This window comes from Trachinotus anak, unplaced genomic scaffold, assembly GCF_046630095.1.
Source record: "Trachinotus anak isolate AG129_WGS33_773 ecotype Australia unplaced genomic scaffold, CSIRO_AGI_Tana_v1 ptg000016l, whole genome shotgun sequence".
Lineage (NCBI taxonomy): Eukaryota > Metazoa > Chordata > Actinopteri > Carangiformes > Carangidae > Trachinotus > Trachinotus anak.
Genome location: NW_027273867.1, coordinates 16,383,390 through 16,403,460, shown reverse-complemented (window position 1 = coordinate 16,403,460; position 20,071 = coordinate 16,383,390). Strand labels below are relative to the sequence as shown.

Here is a 20,071-nt window from a genome sequence, read left to right as displayed (position 1 = left end):
CTCAAGTACATAGCGCTTTGTGTATTATTTTAAGTGTCTAAATGGACGAGTGTCGTCAGCATTGGATAGAAAACTTACATCAACAAGTTTAAAGGAAATCATGAAAAAAACCAAACCACAATTTTAGTTTCTAATAATGTGTTCTTTTTGATTTTTCCAACATTTTAGAGGAGATTATGTTTTATACCACATAACCATGAAACTCAAACATTCCCCAGTTCAGCTGTTTATGATGCTTCCTAAACATCATAAAACATCTGGGATACAGGGACATACAGTATACAGTTATGATATCTAAAGTGCTTCCTGGACTGCTTTCTCCTGCTTTCTGCTTTCCACGTGTTATTTTAGAAAGTTTAGGAATTATGCTCATTTGTTATTTTTTAATTCATAGGGAGTACTGAACTGAATCAAAAGACTGAAAAACAACACAATGACTACAGACAGTTTGGTTGATACTATACATGTATATGGGTTATTAAAGGTCAACTATATCCTCAACACTGCTTGTTTGTAGCTTAGCATTCCTTGATGATTTATTCTATTTTTTGTTTTTGTTTGAGTTGATGTTGTACTTGTACTGTTAAAAGTAAAAGTCTCTAAAAATCCATGTACATAAACATATTCTTATTCTTTGTAGTAGCAAAAGTGTTTCTGCAGCTGCTGTTGATGACCTATAAAACCATATTTCCTACACTTCAATTCAAAAACACACAATTACTTTAAATTATGGGATCAGTCACTTGTCAGATCAATGAAAACATGCATGCATGCAAAAAAAAAAAAGTCTTTCAGTCATCAGAGTCACTTTGGTTTGCTCCAGCAGAGGACAGTGTCTGACCACAGCAGCAGGCTGTGTTGACTGGAATACGCTGATTCACAATGAACAGCAGCAGGTTGGGTAATTGAAAACAGACAGCGATAACAAACCAGATGATAATTACATAATATCATCTGGCAGGCACGTAAATATTTTGTCTCTACTCTGTAAAACTTCAAAACTTTCAACCAAACCATCTCATCAAAATGTAATTCACAGTTTCAGCTGCAGTCCCTTAAAATAAAACGTGGTAAATCTGTTGAGATTTGCCACTCACTCTCAACATGGTTTTGTTTTTACAGAATACAATTTAGAGAAGAGCTGTTCAGATTGTCAGTGTCAGTTCCTGCAGGCATGTGAGTCAAATTCAGCAGAATTTCCATTTAATCCCTGCAGGGTTGCAGCAGGTCACTATAGTTCATATAACGTATATGTTCTGGGCCTTTAAGGTTACACACACACACACACACACACACACACACACACATAAATATATATATATATACTTACCATTAGCTGGTTATGCTGTCACATGATGAGACTAGATAACACACACACACACACACACACACACACACACGTACCAGTTTCAGGTTCCTCCTCTGGTTTCTCTGTATGGAAAGAGAGAGGGGCTGTGACCCCGTGTGTGAGACAGAAATCTGATTCTGCATTCTGATCTTCCTCTCCTCTCTCCACAGTCTGAACTCCAGCATCATGGGAAACCAGTCCGCTGGTCTGACGATGCTGAACTAAGTTGTTTTGTCCAGGAAAAAAAAAGGCAGTTTTGAAACTGCAGACCTACGGGCTATTTCATCAGCAGTCACGTAGATAATGACATGTCACACACTTTTTCTCCTTAGCTACGATCTGATGCGCTGTAAAGTTCACAGCAGATTATTGTTAATTTTACTTAACAAAAGTTTATCTTTTCTTATAAGGAGAGACAATATGAAAAAAAACCTGCCTACATGACGTATGTCACACAGAGTACTTACTGACTTTGTTTCGCAAATGAATGTGAACTACCATTAAAAAAAAGACCTTTTCTGATTATTATCATCTAGTTTCACAATGCAGCAATATATGTGGAGCTTGTGGTCACTTGATCTGAGTTTCCTATGTAAGACTTGTGATCTGTTGTCTGTAGAAGCAGAAATAACACTCTCCTTCCACCAACAGACAATATTTCAATAAATACCAAAAGGTTTTAATTTGGTCTGGTCTTTGCAGAGTTTTTGTTGTTATGGTGCAGTAAGACCCTTTCCATTTTGGATAATTCTCATATTGAAATATGTTAAATAATGAAATGAGACAATGTTGGTTAAGTTCTGAACAGATTTTAAAGGTGCGTTCCATACAGTGTTCATCCAGAGTCCTACATATGAAGGCTCAAGCATATTTACAGAACACAGAGATATATACAGTCTTTATATAGAAAACAAAACTACTAACAAAAATAATCATCTTTTTTATAGCAGCAAAAAAGAAGAAACTAAAAGAGAAATATGTATATTTACACTTTTTTCAAATATCAAGGCATGTCATATATAGTACACTGCACATACTTGCTTTCCCATTCTTTTAGCATTTTTCTTGATTTAATCTCTGTGAAGATCAAAGTATATAGGCATCTCTCTCCTCCGTCATTCACACAGTTTACTAGAGGCAGAGCCACACACACACAAAGTTCGGCCAGGTTGGACTAACTGCATGGCTGCCACGCTGCCACCACAGACAGCTGCTGGCTGGAAGTACGAAACGCCATCACCACATCGCCACATTCATACAGTCATCAGGATGGTGGAGCCAACATGGCTGCCACTGAAAAAGTGCAAAGGCCAAACTATTGTGTGTGGCCCTGCCTAAAAGTCAAAGAACAGATTAAAAAAAAAAAAGAGACATTTTCTAGTTGAGTTAAAAACACCAGAACAGAAACAAAAAGACTGGTAAATAGCCTCCGGTATTGCAGCCATCAACTCCAGAGTTAAGTGTAAACCAAGTGATTGCAAAGAACAGAGAACAAGAACCAAAATACAAACACTGAGATGACATTTTTTAACACACTCTTGCCTTTTGCTTAAAATGTGAGCAGCTGTGAGACGACTGCTCACAAACACACACACAGAATCTAGTCTGTTTCTGTAACATCTCCCACAAACAGAGCAAATAGAATAACTTTAATTTACTCTTTTGGAAACTAGGTGAAAAGTGTCATTTATAGACAAGAAAACTCAAAAAATAAATATCCACAGTTATTTTTTTTCTTCTGCAACACAGTTCTACTGTTTTTGTATTCTCTTTTTAACTTATCATGTGCAAGTTCTGTGCAATGTCAGACCCCAACCCCCACCCCCGGCTTGTCAACCAAAACAAAAATGATTTTGGCTGAAATCAACTCACATTCATCTACTTTTTTTCAAACATTTAAGTCACCAGATGGAATCAAAAGTAAGAACTCAATCTCCCAGCAGGCCGAGTGAGTGGCCGAGCTGTCTGAACATTCCAGAGTCAACGGTAAAAAGGCTTGGGACATTAAAAACAACACCCCCTCCTCCATCCAAAAAAAAAAAAAATCAAAGACTTTCCACTGCATTGGAACAGAAACACTCATGTTGCACTTCAAGTATTCACGGCTTGGAGTTTCACGCCTACACTTTTAACAAGGAGTGTTGCCCGGGACGACACACATCTGGTCTTTTTACACATTTCAACACCTTCCATCCACATGTGTTGTGTTGAAAAGCGACAAGATGAGCGCTGTCTGACACTTTACTCATTTAATGTGCAAAAATGTAAAAAGTCACATGCTTGTTAAGAGTGTACTGACCCAGAATGAGCACAATGCTTCAGCATAAAGAGTACATGTTTTTTTTTTTTAAACACATTTAAGTTTAAACAAAAAGACACAAACATCCAGCCATGCATTAGAAAATACATCCCTGACCTATTAGGACAATAAAGAAAAGAGCTTGAGTGATTTGTACAGAGTCATACTTTGGTGTTCCACACATGCGTTATTGCATGCAAACCTCCCAAACCCAAAGTTTTTTTTTAATCTTCATGTTTGTCCTTAAACTGAAGTTGTGTGTCCATTTTTTTATCCAGAATATTTTATTGCCCTAGTGGTTACAGAAGCCGTGCAAAACTCTGGCACCTGTACCTCCTCGTCTTTTGTCATCGTCCCGTCCCTGCTATTTTTTTGTTTTTGTCCCAGCACCACAGCCAGAGCAGGGTCAACCCAGGAAGCTAAATACTCCTCCTCCTCTCTGCTCTGCTCTGGGACTGACTGAATGTACCTGAAATTATGGAAGGAATCTAATTTGTTAAAAAAAAACAGGGTTAAACTCTGCAACGACACCCACCCAAGTGAAAAAAAAGAACAACCACAACATCAGTGAGTAAATTCTCCTCTAAAATCCAAAAAATTAAAATAAGCTTCTGCACTAAATTCTTTAATACACGCTCTTTCATTCATAAATGAACCCACTGCAATTTCCATTTCGATTCCTTTCAATTTGCATGTTTCAGCTGATTGAGCTGAAAGGAAAACTGACCTAAATCCACGGCCTTTCGCCCTGACAGACGGCAGGAAAAACACCTGGAACAAACAACCCTGCTCTGCCCGCACAAACCTCTCACAGTCCTCCCACCCAGCTGATTAACCAAGGCCGTTATTGCAACAAACAATCGAATTTGTCAGAAAACAAACAACAATAAAATCTTTGACTTTGCCCTTCTAACTTCAAGTTTGTTTTTACACGTCCAGCCAAGGAAACATTCCAAAGATTAAGATTATTTAAGTCCACACTCAATATCAATAAGTACTATTAAGAGATTAATTTTACATAATTTGCCTTTATCCCCTCTGTGTTTTTAATCAGATATATTTTCACCACTGTGTATGGATGTTAACAGTGTCGAAGTAAAGCTACACTCAGCAGTTTTACTTCCTCCTCCACCACCATGCCTTCATTAAACAGCAGATGAAGCCACTTTTGCAAAAGCCATTTTAACTGTTAAATTGGAGTTTTGGCTCCAAAATCAATCAGAACCCTCTTCAATAAATAAGGATTCTCTCATTAAGAGTAAATTTTGTAAATTATTCTTGGTATGAAAAATTAAGACATACATTTCCAAATTCAAATCTTGCTTAAGTTCGAACGTTTAAAGCAGAAGTTTTGTGTTTTGGGATATACACTCATTTTTTTTCTTGACCAGATAAGAGGACTGGAATCACTCTCACGTCTCATGACTACAATAAATATGTGACTACAATCAGCAGCTGACTAGTTTAGCTTGGCATAAAAACTGAAAACTGAGCCTGGCTCTGTCCAAAGGTGACAAAATCCACCTACCAGCACCTCCAACACCCATTAATTAACAGGTAATCATATTCTATTTAATCTGCACAAAAACAAAATAGGTGCTTGTATGCGGACTCTGTTACCTTTGATCAGAGGAAGCTAAGCTAACCAGCTGCTGACTGTAGCTTCATATTTACCGTAAAAAGACGAGAATGGTATCAATCTTCTCATCTAACTCAACAACAAAGCAAATATGAACATGTCATAAGATGTTGAACTTCTTTTTTTTTTTTTCTTCATGAAAACATTTCTCCAGTCCTCCTCTAATCTTGCTCCTATTCATGCCACACACACAAGTAATTAGCAGCTAAAATGCTATTTTCTGCTTCTCTCTACTGATTATATATTTGGCCCATTAGAGGGATTTATTTTGTTTTTCTCTCTTACATCACATGGGCCCCTGAAACCTTTTTTTTTTTTTCAGATTTACCAGGATCTGCTCTAATATGCCTGTGTCCCATTCCAGACACTGGTGATTACTGGTACAGTCACTGGATCCACAGGAATAAAAGAGTGCCAGGAAGCTCCGTCCTGCTGGTAACCTAAGACAAACAAATCCAACACCCCAAAAGCCTCAGAGAGGATTTCAAAACAACACTTTTCTAACTAAAAGCTGCATCACTCTTTTCAACAGTGGCTCAGCTAATGTGCAGTTAGTGACAAACATGGTGTTAACAGCATTTTCTAAAAAAAATAAACAGGCAAAAAAAGGAGAGAGAAAGAATAACTCTGCATCTCTCTTCTCTTCTCCTCTGCCGTTTGGTTTGTCTCTTCTCCACTCCTCTAACATGCAGCATGTAGGTTAGTCTTATTATTCAAAACAAACAACATCATCATCATCATCATCATTTTCTCTGGGTCCTCAATAAATCATGAAAATAGTATTTTGGATTGTAATGCCCTGTATGCTGCACATATTGCATCTTTGCTCTTTCTTTTCTGGAATTTCACTCGATAAACATCTGTCCTGTTTTTCACTCTCATTATTAACAGGCAACTTCACACTCATGCTCTATATTTCAGGGCAGAGCTTTTAAATATTGTCACCTTTGCCCTGGCGTGCAAGCTAAATCAAAGATTTCAGCACTTCTGCCATGTAACGGAAGGCAAAAACAAAACACTCACAACCAATTCAGGGGCCTTAAGATCAATCATATCCCCCAGGAACCAGGCTTCGGGCTCTTAGTTTCAGAAATGCCACTTCCAAAAGTCTCTAGAGTCTTAAAGCTACTGTCGCAGAGCGCTGCAAAAGTCCCGCAAAGCTCAGAGTGTTAATTTTGGTGAACACTGTGCCTCCAATGGAGACGCCAAGTCAGCAGACACACAGACACTCTCATCGATCAGCGTCCACATCACGGAGCAAAGATTGATCAAGCTGATTCCACAGCGAGGAAGAACGATTTTCAGCATTTTTTTTTTTTTTTTAAATGATTGCAGCTTTGAGGACTAATGTTCAACAGAGTTCATTATTCAGGTGTTCATTCGATTCAGATGAAGAGGTGTGTGTGCGTGTGTGGGTAAGGTTTTTTATGTATGAATGTGAATCCCCTGAAGTTTCCTGTCCAGGCAGCTTCTCAGTAGAACCTCCTAGAGGCCCTGAGAGACAGAGACGACCTCTCCTTAAAACCATGACCTGTGAATTACTCATTTCTGGACAACCCTGACGGATCAGTCAAATGTCCGTGAGGGTGAAGTGGAAGGAATTTCGGTGATGGCTGAAACAGCCCTGGGACCAGAATGATTTTTTGTAGGATAACTCGGCCTGGTATGACACTGGTCCCATATCAAATTAAGTTGTTTTCTGCAGCAAATCAAGATACACCGAATCAGAAAAAGCAAGAGCAGACTCAGAGAGTGCACCAGCTGCCCTCCTCTCTCTTCTTTACGTCTGTAAGCTCCAGCACGAAGAGGACGGTGGAACATCCTTAAGTCTTTTCCAACAGCATTGATGATAAAGGTGAATTTAGTTGTGTCTGCGGCAACATGGCTGTCAATTTAGCCAGCCAATCACAGTGCAGACTCATTCTCTGTGTGACAGGAAGTGGTGGTTGTGGTGGCCTTTCCCTCCTTGTTGAGTTTCAGGAAGCTGGGTTTCTCTATCACCACGGTTACAGCTGCTTCGTTGCTGTTGGGATTTTCCAGCGTCGTCAAGGCCCGTTTTTCCGAAGCTTTGGCTGATTCCCCCTCTCTGGAGATCACAAATAAAATCATAACTGTTAGGACTGGATTTGAGGCTTAAAGGAAAACTGGCTTTTGGCTGTAGTTTCATATTTCACAAACAAACCTGAGAGTGGTATCAATCTTCTCATCTGACTCTCAGCAACAAAGCAAATAAGCATATTTCCTAACATGTCAAACTATTCCTGTCATAACAGCAAGAGACTAAGACCAGGTGGTTTTCTCACCCGTTGTTTGGAGTCGGGTAAATGACTAAAAAGCAGGCAGTGAAGAATCCAAGGAGGGAGCCTCCAGAGGCCACCAGGGGAATGACACGGACACTGCCAACAGCTTCCACCACTGCTCCCAGAGCTGAGGCCACCAAGATCTGACTGATGTACACCTGCAATTAGGATTAGGATTGTATAATAACACAACCGGTTAGGGTACTACAACATACAGTGCATACAAGACTATGCCACATAGATTTTATAAAGACTACGTGAATACACACCTGGCACGATAAGATAGCACAGTCGATGCCAAAGCCTCTCCGGGAGTTACCAGGACTGTGCTGGATGTACTGCAGCAAACAGACAAAGTTACAGTAATGAGGGCAAAGCAAAGAAACAAGTCATTTACAAGGAGAACAAAGGTATAAAAAAAAGAATTTGTTTGAAGATCAGGTTTTAAATTATAAGTCTGTCATTATCCAATATTTTCTTTTCTGTCAGCAAACCCTAAGACCAAAACCAACAGTCTGTCACTTAACATGCATCACCTCTCACCTCTTGGTTTCAACTGAAGTCACAAATATATACTTTCATGTAAAAAATGATAACTATTTTCCTAAAAATGCAAAAGTACAATGACTGTGTCCAAGGGAATGTCTCCAACAATGTGACTTATTTACACATTCTGAAAAGTTTGTTAACAATGCAGGGTTTGCACTAAAATACAGTACAAAAGGCTTTGGCTATGAAGATAATACTGCTGGTTTCGATCTTTTAATGGGATTTGTTGACATATATAGAAAGATGACATCCATCCATCCATCCATCCATCCATCTATATATCTGGAACCATATGCATTAATTACATCTTTGTGATATAAAGCCAAAACAAAGTGCTCCCTGGTCAGGTCAAAACAAACAAGGGAAAGTCTGTACCTCTTTCATTTCATGATACTGTCCAAGCAGAGCATAAGGACAGTAGGAGATACTCATGGAGATGACGCCCATGCTGCTGATCATCACCATGGAGACATACACATTAGGGAAGATTGCCATGATGGCAGTTCCTGTGGAGGCAGAAAAAAAAGACAAGAGAAAAGATAAATTCTAAAGTTACTTATTAGCTGCTCACATGTATTTTGTTCTGTCCGATCCCTGCACTGTGGTTCATACCTATGGAGAATCCAAGTGTCCCCAGGATGTAGATGACCTTAATGCTCAGGTCAAAGTTGTCAAGGTATTTCTGAAGAACAGCTGCAAAAGGAAGATTAGTTTATTTTTTTAGTCCAGAGTTTAATGTCCAGACATGCACATTACAGGTTATAAACAGTATGGGACTTTGTTTTCTTGAAAACAGTTGCATGTGATGTTGATGTGAGAAGTGTGCTCGTGCGTGGTTACCTGAGCATGTAGCAGCAGTCATGGCATATATAACCAGTCCCCAACATCCCATCTGAACTCCTCTGTGATAATTATCCAGCAAAGTCGAGTTAACAGGAGCCTGTGAGAGAGAAAAACAAACAATGTTTCTATCTGAGCTGTGAGGTGGCCAAAACAAAGAGTCCGTCCTGCACACACACAATCTTTGAAGCCATTTTGTTGTTTTTCCAAAAGAATCACGAGACAAACGTCATCAGATGATTCTGGATTTATTCTAAGCAGACACACAAACACAGTCAGGCAGCTGATTAGGAATAAAATTCATCCAGAGATCAACATATGAGTTTATTCTCTCCCTGTTGTTTCTGATCTATGAAGTTTCTTTTTTTCCTGTGTTCCTCCAGTGTAGGAGAAGTGCAGTTATTTCTTCTTGTAGGCACAAATACATTTACAGATGCATACTGGATATTAAAATGTTAAATATGATGGCATGATATGATCTCTTACTGGCTTTTAAATAATTTGGTTATACTCATATTTTCAACTATTAAACCACTTTCCATTCATTTAAATGTTGAGGGATTACTGCAGAGTACATTCACACTACACTACTCTAGTCAAATAATACATGATCCCTCTATGTTATTTATTCATATTTGTCCCTCTCTGAAATGCCATCACTTTGGTAATGTTAGTTTTGATAAATGGTTGTGTGTGCAAGCTGCTACTGCTCGTACGGTGGGATCTCCGTGGTAGATGACTTGTCCCATGAAGTCGGTGAAAAAGACGGCCTCGGCGATGATGGAGAACCAGGTGAGCAGGTGACAGGCGCACAGGCGCAGCAGCTCCGGAGGCATCTTCAGCATGGAGAGCCACAGCAGACGCACGGTGGTCTCAACCTGAAGAGAGCAGGAGAGCAGAGTTACCACAACATTACACAATATATTACCAAAAAGAGACTCTTAACATAGTGGAGAGAAATGACAGGATGGTCTTGTTGCCATGGTTACAGATTCGCAGCAAAAAATAACCCTTGAAAATGACTCAGCTGCTTGGATTTGTATTTTCCCAGTGTCCCTTATGATCTGCGCTGCTTGCCTACCAGTGCATCAGACATAGCAGTAGTAGTATTAATAGTATCACAGCTATTTGACTTGTAAATTCCTCCGCCCACTCCTCACCTCGCCCTCCTCGCTCTCCGTATCTCCACTGGAAGAGTTGGTGTTTCCACTTCGGTGTCTGTTTCTCTGTCTGTTCCTCCTCCTGTGTCTGGCCTCCACTTCGTACAGGTCGTTCATGCTGCGTGACGGCTTGATGAGAAGAGCGGCGTTGGCCCGGCGGTAGCGGTAACGGTGGCTGCCCACTCGGCCGTAGTAGGAGAAGGTGCAGGACGGCTGGCGGTAGAAGGTGTGACGGTGACGTGACTGCCTCATGGGAGCTCCGGTACTGGCAGCTGGAATAAGAGACAGATTACTATGGTAACAGTTTATTCTTCTCCTATGTTTAGACACCACAAAGATAATAATAATCAGTTTCTTCATTTTATTTTTATGTTTTTATGTATTCTACAATTACAGAGGGTTTAATATGACATGAAGATACTGACCTTTGACCATTCCAGCACGGTGGGCCTGTCCTTTAGAGCTCAGTCTGTTACTGTTACCTCTATCGGCATTAGTTACACTGGCTAACAGCCGCCCGTTCAGTGTCCGCTGCTCATTGAGCTGGTTGTTAAGCAGCGCCTCCTGTCCGTCATCGTTTTCCATTTCTTGCAAGAAAGCAGAGAGGCGGGATATCCTGGGAGCGGGAGCATTTGCTTGGTGGGTGTTGTTTTGGGGGCGGAGCAGGTCTTGGCTGCCTGTGCTGCTGCTGCGTCTGATGTTGGCGAGCCGGGTAGGGGGAGTGCCGTGACTGGGGTTGAAGAGGGAAGAGGTGGTAGGTGGCGAGCTGTGATAGGGCGAGAGGCGGTCAGCGAAGATGGATGGCTCTATGTGGCACAAGAACAATGCATCATGCTCCAGGTGGTCGAGGGTGCTGTCTGCCATGGCAAGAACGCTGTCACTTTTACCTGAAGACAGACAAGGAGAGAGTTCATCAGTTTAGTGAGGAATTCAGCCTTCAGATTTTATGAGACATGGTTGGGAACCACAAATTTAGTTTTTCTATCATACCACTAATATTGTCTTGTTATTAGGGGCAGAGGGGAAACAGATACAAGATAAAGCTCTTATGTTTTTGCTTGATTAGGAAACTGATTAATCACCAAGGTCTCAAACTTAAATGACCTGTAAGTAGTGATTGTGAAAACACAGGACTACATATTCCCATCACACGGTTGATTTTCCCTCCCAAGTTTCTTTGTATTTGACGAGGAAAAGATGTCATTTGGATTAGACGTACTTCTCACAAGCTCCACCTCTAGAAAGTCCATGTCCATATCTCCACGCTCTGACTGGTCGTCCCCATAAGGGTCGTAGAGGTCATAGCTGTCCATTGTTTCATCCTCTCCAATCATTTCCAACTTGGGAGCGAGAAGTCCATTCCTACCATTGGCCGATGGTTGTGGGTTGGTGGGATCCGGACTCTCCTGGTGAGAAAACAATGAGAGGACGTGTAATGGAAAACTGAGCTATTTAGGGTTTTTGTTCCTTTTTATTAAAATTGATTTTACAGTCCAGGTCATACCTGGTCCAGCCTGTCATGTTGGGGCGAGTACTGCTGCTCCTCGATGCTGAAGAGATGTAACACCACAGAGACAGAGAAGAGGATGGCAGCAAAGAAGAACAGGATCTGCTCCTGAGACTTGAAGACTACTCCAAGGAAGGTGTGTGTCCAGTCTAAACCTCCGAGAGCGTAGCCGACTGCACCGCCAAGACCTGCACACACGCAATTTTTAAAAAAAAATCAGTCTCTACATGCCTGTGAAAGGTATGGTGTGTGTGTATGTGTTTAAGACATCAGCTGTACCTGCTGAGGCAGCATGGATGTTGAGCGCCATGTCTTGTTCCTCTGTGTCTGCCACATCTAGCAAGTACGCTCTGATTGGTCCCTCGGTGGCATCCGCACAAAAGTCCAACACCACGACTCCCAGCACAGTCAGAACGATGCCTATCGGTTGTCTCCCCTGCTCGTCACCTAGCGACAGACCTGATGGAGACAGATGGTATCAAACAAAGTCAGCTCCAAGAAATTCAATAACCTTATTCTTCACCAGGAGGACAATTGAATAGTGTAGGAAACAGAACACACAAGAACAAATAATACAATAAATAGAAATAAAAATAAACTACTAAAATCATATATTTATGAGATACTTTTTATAACATTACATTTTATATTGCATTTTTTTATTGCTTCATTGCCATTTCTCCATCTTATAATAGATGGAGAAATAGGAATTTTGCACAGTGAATTATTAAATTGATGGTAGAGTTAAACCTAAGGTGAAAACGTGGATTTAAAGTATGTTTAACTTAAGGCCCGTAAAAATCAAAAGAAAATAAATGACCAGTAACAACACAAAAAGTGTTTCTCGTGTTGTAATGCTACTGTAACTCTGGTCAGAGCTGCGCATATGATCAATAGCTGATTGTTGAGTTACAACTGCTGTCACACACAGGTCACTGCACATTTTCCATACTGCTTTACGCGATGTGTGTGACCTTGTGTGTCTCATTACATTTGTGACTCAGTCTTCCCCTCGAGCTGCTCAGTGTGTGTTTGTGTCTGCACGCCTGAGTAAATGTATCAGACTATGAGAACAACACAGAGTGACATGGGAAAGCTTTAGTAACCTGTATATAAAAAAAGTGTGTGTGTGTGTGAGAGAGAAAGAGAAATAGCAGAGGCAGCGTGACGCAGCATGACTTCACAAACTGAGATCCATTAATGTCGGGGAAACAAAAACGTTAATAGAAGGTAAAGTGTGTAAGTGTGTAAGTGTGTAAGTGTGTGTGTGTGTGTGTGTGTGTGTGTGTATGTGTGTGTATGTGTGGGACAATGGAGTCACACTACTCACTAGCCAGGCAGGCAGACAGGAAGTGAATTGTGATTGGTAGAAAGGGAGAAGCAAACAGGAAGCATTTCCCTGTGAACTGCCTGCTTCTGTGTTCCCATGTCAACACACATACACACACACACACACACACACACACAAACACACACACAAACGCTAATATACAGATTACTACAGTTTTCCCATGTCACCCTGTGTTGTTCACACACATTAATATATACACAACCATGGAAACGTACACTTTCTTTTATTCTCTCATACAGATACAGGTCAACGGTCTCTCTCTCTCACACACACACACACACACACACATACACACACAAACACACACACACACACCCTCCCTGGTGCCCTAAAGCGACCTGAGTGCCAACCTCTGGGCAGAAGAATGGAGGCAGAACAGAGCAGAATTGAATAGAACTGAATAGAGTCTGCTAACAGAAAACAGTTCACACAGCTCTAGTTCTGGTTATTTATAACTCCTTTGATGATTTATTTCACTTTGTTCTATTTAGAGACATTTAAAAGGTCTGCTATTGTTGTACTGTACATTTTTCACCCATCTGCTCCACATTTGAATATGAAGCATGTACACTCTATTATTTAATGTGGGCAACAGCTCAAAATCAGTGGAGATGCCCCAGTATGAAGTTGAAATTGAGGACAACAGTAATAAAATAATCAGTCAGGCCTGTAACTAACATCTCTTTTAATTATACATTAATCTGCCGATTACTCTTTCAATTAATTGATTAACTGTTTAGACCATGAACCCACAAGAGCTTACAGAGCTGAAGGTGACGCCTTATTAATTTGGTTTTAAATCATTTAGGACAAAGAAAAGCAGCAAAAGAGCCTGAAATCTGCAAATCTTTGGCATTACGTCACTATTTTTTCTTGAGAAATGACTGGAACGATTAATTGATTATATGATAAAACAGCTGCAGATTATTTTTCTGTCGATCATCTTATCAATTCATTGACTAATTGTTTCAGTTACTAATCACTGAAAAAAAATAACAGAGCAATCGTTGGACTTCTCTTTTTTTGTAACTTATTAAGGATCTTTGTTATAAATTTACCCCAACTTAAAGCTGGTTTGGGACTAATCTCGTCTCCATATTCTCTGTTGAATGTCCTTAAAGCCCAACAGGATTATTGTTTTATGTGAACCAAATTCACCACAAGTAACAAACAGGATCTTCAGAAATTATGATTAATGAATGAATTGAAGATTGTTGAAGACAGCATTCAGTATCTGATGGTTTAACTTCAGAGCTTTCTCACAAAATGACGCTTTGGAGGTTCAGGGTTTTCTCTCTCTTTTATGTCTTACAACTTGGTCTTATTGATCCAACATCACAAGCTATTTCTGTTAAATACAAATAGCTATCGCCAGAGTATGTGTACAGGAAGGCTGTGATGATACAAAGAGGAAAAACAGCTGGAGACTGTAACACCGCTTATCTTAAACGTTTGTTCTTCAGCATTAGTAAATTCAACAATCACTGATTACACAAACCTCACACCCCTGTCCCCTCTCAGTGTGTGTGCACGTTTACATGTGAGCAGCCACAATATATATTGGTTAACGACATTGAAACCAGAGCAATGCTGATATAGTTAGCCCGAGATCAATATCTGTGTGGTATGATTGACAGCTGATCAATTAGTTTGATTGGATTGGATGAATATGACCTTGTGATGACATTAGAGTGATGTAATAAGCGAAGGGCTCGACTGAGGACAACAGCACTACAGGGACATGACTCTCAGCCGGCGAAGCTTTCGGCAAGTGATGCCATGATGCAAGAGGTCCTGTTTTTCTTTTATTTCCTGCGGGACACGTGCATGCTGGGTATAGTGACAGCGCTGCTCTCATGGTCGGTTTTCCCACGGGGGGCCATGGTACTCTCAGGTGGTTTAGATAACAGCGTTGTTAGATAACAACATTCAGCAGATGGCGCAGAGTAAACTTGTGTAATTTCAGGCCAACATGTAACAACAGCATGTGCGGAATCAGCATCATGGCTTTCTATTTGTTATTTTATAAAAACCAACTGTTCTGTTCTGAGATGTGTTAACTGTAGCTGCAATAATTAGGCGGTTAGTCAATTATAAGAAAATGTAACTATTTCAATAATCAATCAAGTTATTTCTCAAGCAAAATATTTCCTCGTTCCGGCTTCTCAAATTTGAGGATTTGCTGTTAGTCTTTAGCCTTTGGGGGCTGGAAAGTTACAATGGATGTTTCTGCTTGACTCTTTGTCACATTTCATTGACTAAATTACTCATTTTGATGGTTCCACATTGCTTTTCTTTGTCATGCATTTTTGCAAAATGAAATTATTTTTGGGTTTGGGACAAAACAAAACAATTAATGATGTCGTCTTATGCTCTAGGATATTTGATGGGTAGTAGTTTCCTGAACTTTTTTAGATTAAACAATTAATTGATTAATTAAGAAAATGATCGTCAGATGAATCATTCATGAAAAAATGATAATTGCAAAAGTGGACACTGGAAAAAAGGAGCACTAATGTGAAAACTTAATGTGGTTTCACACTTAACCTGCAATTTCAATACGATATTCACCTACATAAAATGACTGTGCTGTTTGCAGCAATATATATATATATATATATATATATATATATATATATATATATATATATATTCATAAGATATAAACTTGTGCATTTTATAATACAACAAGTGCTTCTGTATGTCGAATGTGTGCAAATGAAGTGTATCGGTTATTGGATATTCATTTACTTTTCTCCCTGAAAACAGTAACTTTACTTGACAAGCAAAACTTTAGCAGCTGAGGGCAGAGAAAAACAGAAATGAGCCAGCATGAGAACAAATACAGGTTTATATCCGTTTTTTTTTTCAAAAGCACTGCTGGATTTTTTCCAACTTATTTTTACAAGAGTGATTTATTAAAGGCTGTGATTATTAAACTGTGATAAAGTGCAGCTGAGGTTTAACACTGTCCAGGGCATTGTGCAGCAACTAACAGGCAGAACAATCATCTATACAAAAACTGTGTGGCACTCACTCACCTATCAGCGATCCATTCAGAAACAGAGCCACTCCTATCAGCGTTCCTATACAAAGAGCCAGGATGAAGGGCCTCCTGCGGCCCCATCGCAGAGTGCAGCGGTCGCTGGCCGAGCCGATCAGAGGAGTGAACATGAGGCCGAGGACCGGACTGAGGAACCACGTCAGACTGTAGTACTGCTCTGGAAGACCTGGGGGCACACAGACCAAGGACAAATATGAGTTAAAGACAGATGCAGACAGGTAGAGAGAAGAGTGAAAAGCTTTTTAGGAGAGAGATGTCAAAAGATAAACAACTGAGACCATGAAGTTTTTCTGCCAACCACCAGGGGGTGCAAGTAACATCCTAACTGTAGGAGTGAGAGACATCATTTTTATTTTATTAGCTTGAATTAAACAGAATATTTTTCAACCAAAATCAGCCTTGAAGACAAGGATTAGGGTATGATGTAGATTTCTGCAATTAAGTAACTTTATTTTATTCTGCACCATATGTAAAAGACAAATTTGGCGATGGTGATATAAAGGAGGACACTACTTTGAAATATAACTTTATCTATAGGATAAGATAATTCATTATCCCCTTGGGCTCAGCATCACTGCATCAATGAGCACTGAACTCAATAGGATCCAATAAAATCAGGTAAACCACAGTATTGCATGAGTATTGTACCTTAATATTGCAGGTTCAACAATCAAATCAACAGCTAGAGTATTACACATACCAATGTAGACTACTACCTACTAGTGCTGTGTCACATTGCTGCTATTATACCTGCTTTAAATCTGCCTGGTAAACTGAAATAAAATGACTATGACTTGTCAGCATTTAACTGACTGGTGGAAACACACAGAAATGTTCATTATCATTAAAATTCAGTTCATAATATTGTAATGTTATAATGCTAATTAGTACATAGAGGATATTATAATGTGATAAAACATTTTTTTTTCCTAATGCATGTGGTACTAGTGTTGCTCCAGTCACAGGTGAAGCCATTGTGTTTGTGTTGCCACCTCCGTTACCTAAGAGTTGACCTGCAGCGGACCTTTTCAACACCTTCTGTTAAAACCAACACAAAGGGAAAAGGAGGAAAAGGCCATGGCAGCCGTACACGACAGGAGGATTTATCTCGGGTCTATTGAGTGGCTCTGTGTGAATGTTCGCCCCCGGATTATCACACAAAGGGCTGCAGCATCAACTCCTGTGTGCTGGTTAATGCAGAGAAAATAAGCAGGAGAGTGGAGACTTAGTGATCAAGTTTCTCAGGCTTTTGTGAGTAACACACGCACAACAGAAACACCACAAAGAGAATCTATCTTCCAGGAATATTGTAATTATGTGCGCATACATGGATGAAAGACGTACCTTTGTGTTTCTTCTGTTTAAAAGTACAAAAGCCAAAAAGTGTTGCCGTCATTATCCTGTCATTTTTGACGACTGGTAAATGAATAAACTTCAAATCAAATTCCAGAACCTGAAAGCAGGAGCTTATAAAAGAAATAAGAAATCACTGTAAGTGATGCAGGCTAATAGAAAAAACAGACTTTTCTCCTGATGCAAAGTCTTTCTTGCGTAGGTCATGTATATTAAAGTTTGAGAGAATATCCATTTTTAATGTGTCATTGTCACTTAAGCCATATCAAAATATTTTGTGCCTGATCTTTCCACTGCCGAAAACCAGGTGAGGATTACAAACACATGCTGCACGACAGGGTCTCAGATTAGCATCAGTCAATGGAAATAACTAATAACTAAACAGACACGCACACAGGATGCAGCAGCATAATGGAAACACGTACTGCACCCTGTACATTACACATCCTTTCACTACCTTTGAATAATACCGGACCACACCTTGTAAACTCATCACAAACACACACACACACACACACTTCATCACGAACAAAAGTGGATCTTAATTAACTCCTCCTAAAACTTCATAAAAGTGTCCGAACAAAGGGACACACCATTTCAATGGACATACTGTACATGGAGACCTGAGATTACATCTGAAGTTAACTGTACTATTTTTTTAAAGACTGTATTTGGTTTTTTAAAAAAAAGTGTTATATGGCCTCAAGAGAAAAAAAGAGGATTTAATACTTTGCATTAAGATTATCAGAAATAAAAACAGAGATGGAAGGTCGAGCACATATCAACAGAATCTACTAATATCAGGCAGCTTTGCCTAATTTTAATGTAAAAAGCAAGTGTTGTTGACCAGTCAGAGTCCAGTATTGTTGCTGTAACTGTAAGGAGTAACACCTGTTCCTTACACAAAGCAAGTGGTTGGATAAGAGGTGAATCATCATGCCGGTGAGTAAATTTACAGCACGAAACAAAGCTGGAAAACCTGGACCAAATGTAGCTGACAGGAGCTTTGGTTTAAACCGAAACCTGCTAAATCCTGATCCTTGGCGTGTGAGAGCAAAGTAAGTCAGTGGCATCAACTGAAGGGCATAATTCATGAACTTTCTGACAAGACTAATTGGCAAGGCTACGTTTTTGGCACATCAGCAGCATTAGACTAGGATCAGGGGGATCAGATAAGGATGTTAGTCTTTCAATCCATTAAACTCATTAAATGTTTAACTACTTTTATTTGTGAATCACCACAAAGACAATTATAATGAACCTGTTTTAAAACCGAGATTATGAAACGTCTCTCCCATTGAATTCATGATTAAATCATTACTCACAATCAAACATTTCTATGATTTGTTACTCAGAGTTGTCTAATCTCACTGCGTTGACAACTGAATCAAATCAATCACCACACAGTGAAGTCTGTTATCACTGAGTCCTCACACACCCAGGCATTATCAGTGCCACAAAACAAAACAACATCCGATCACACTCCTTAGACACAGACTGAGCTGCCGCGAGGAAGAGGAGGTGGATGAGGAGGAGGAGGAGGCAGACTTTCAACCAAGTGAAGTCAGTTGAATCACAAATAATTAAATCAGAACCTCACCATTATATCTCTGTCAAACTGTTACATAATCCAGCTCAGTGAAAATACATTAATTACCATTTGGCTGCCACACAGTCGTTTCAATAAGGAGACAGGAGACTGAGATGGGAGGCGAGACAGACACTAAAATGTCGACTCATGGCGTCTCCCCCACTCTTTTTAATGCCTCTGCTTGGAGTTTGACGGTGTGCCAGCCTAAGTTGGCTAAAATAATGACCAATGGCTCTTCTTAACGTTTGGGAAATACACCTCAGAAGCAGGCATACTTCAAAACACATGCATCTGAAACCAGGCACCTTTCAAATATCAGAATCTGGCAGGGGTGCAGCACTAATTCATTCATTTACCAGTTTTACTCTCAGAGAAGTAAGACTACATATTTCTTATTTTATTCAAGAAGAACAATGCAAAATGTATGTCTTGCACCAGACAGAGCTACAGGCCAGTCTGGGAGGAGGCCACCAGTAACATTGCCAGCTGAAGCAGTAAAAGATCTATTAGCTGTCCTCAACACTTCCTAACAGCATAAGATGTACCTCCTAACCATACTGTGTAGCTCTAAAGAATTCACGTGTATTTTATCTTTCAAAAGAATGTTGCTCTGCTAAACCTTATACTTTAGTGAAGGTATGTTTCTCTCTCTTTGATCATCTGAGAAACAGGAGTTCTTCAAAAAGCTGGCTAACCTTACTGCTCTGAAACTGGACACAAAAGGGTATTTATGAGGTTGTTTCCTTTGAAAGAAAGAAAAGCCAGAATCTCCTTTTACCATTTATTAAATCTACAGTGAGCTTAGAGGAAGAGAGACAGCAGAGATGTGGAAATGCTGTACATTAATTCAAGGATGATGACACAGATAATTTATTCCTCAGTGAACAAAAGAGACAGAGAGGGAAGAAACCTGCAGAGCTGGTGGCAACTAATTTAATAGAGAGGACATTAGGCTCTTATAAATCCAAAATACAATTTCACATTCCTCAAACAGACCTCTTTAATGACACCAACATCAATAACTGAGTGCTTGGATATCTAATTATAAAGAGCTTGTCTGAAATGTCCCC

At 39.8% G+C, this 20,071-nt stretch overlaps 1 protein-coding gene across 1 annotated transcript in view; it reads right to left on the bottom strand.

Moving 5' to 3' along the window:
- Nucleotides 1–5,405: 5,405 nt before the first annotated feature.
- LOC139633693 (solute carrier family 45 member 4) overlaps nt 5,406–20,071 on the bottom strand; it is a 53,369-nt gene continuing 38,703 nt past the window's right edge. The window contains exons 4-16 of the mRNA XM_071499537.1: nt 16,035–16,223; nt 11,922–12,101; nt 11,640–11,830; nt 11,355–11,541; nt 10,561–11,022; nt 10,136–10,407; nt 9,692–9,853; nt 8,976–9,075; nt 8,748–8,828; nt 8,511–8,641; nt 7,856–7,924; nt 7,590–7,744; nt 5,406–7,372 (exon numbers count right to left, since the gene is read on the bottom strand). Of these exons, the coding sequence (XP_071355638.1) occupies nt 7,192–7,372; nt 7,590–7,744; nt 7,856–7,924; nt 8,511–8,641; nt 8,748–8,828; nt 8,976–9,075; nt 9,692–9,853; nt 10,136–10,407; nt 10,561–11,022; nt 11,355–11,541; nt 11,640–11,830; nt 11,922–12,101; nt 16,035–16,223 (2,360 nt within the window). The 3' untranslated portion in view covers nt 5,406–7,191. The remainder of the gene's footprint in view (nt 7,373–7,589; nt 7,745–7,855; nt 7,925–8,510; nt 8,642–8,747; nt 8,829–8,975; nt 9,076–9,691; nt 9,854–10,135; nt 10,408–10,560; nt 11,023–11,354; nt 11,542–11,639; nt 11,831–11,921; nt 12,102–16,034; nt 16,224–20,071) is intronic.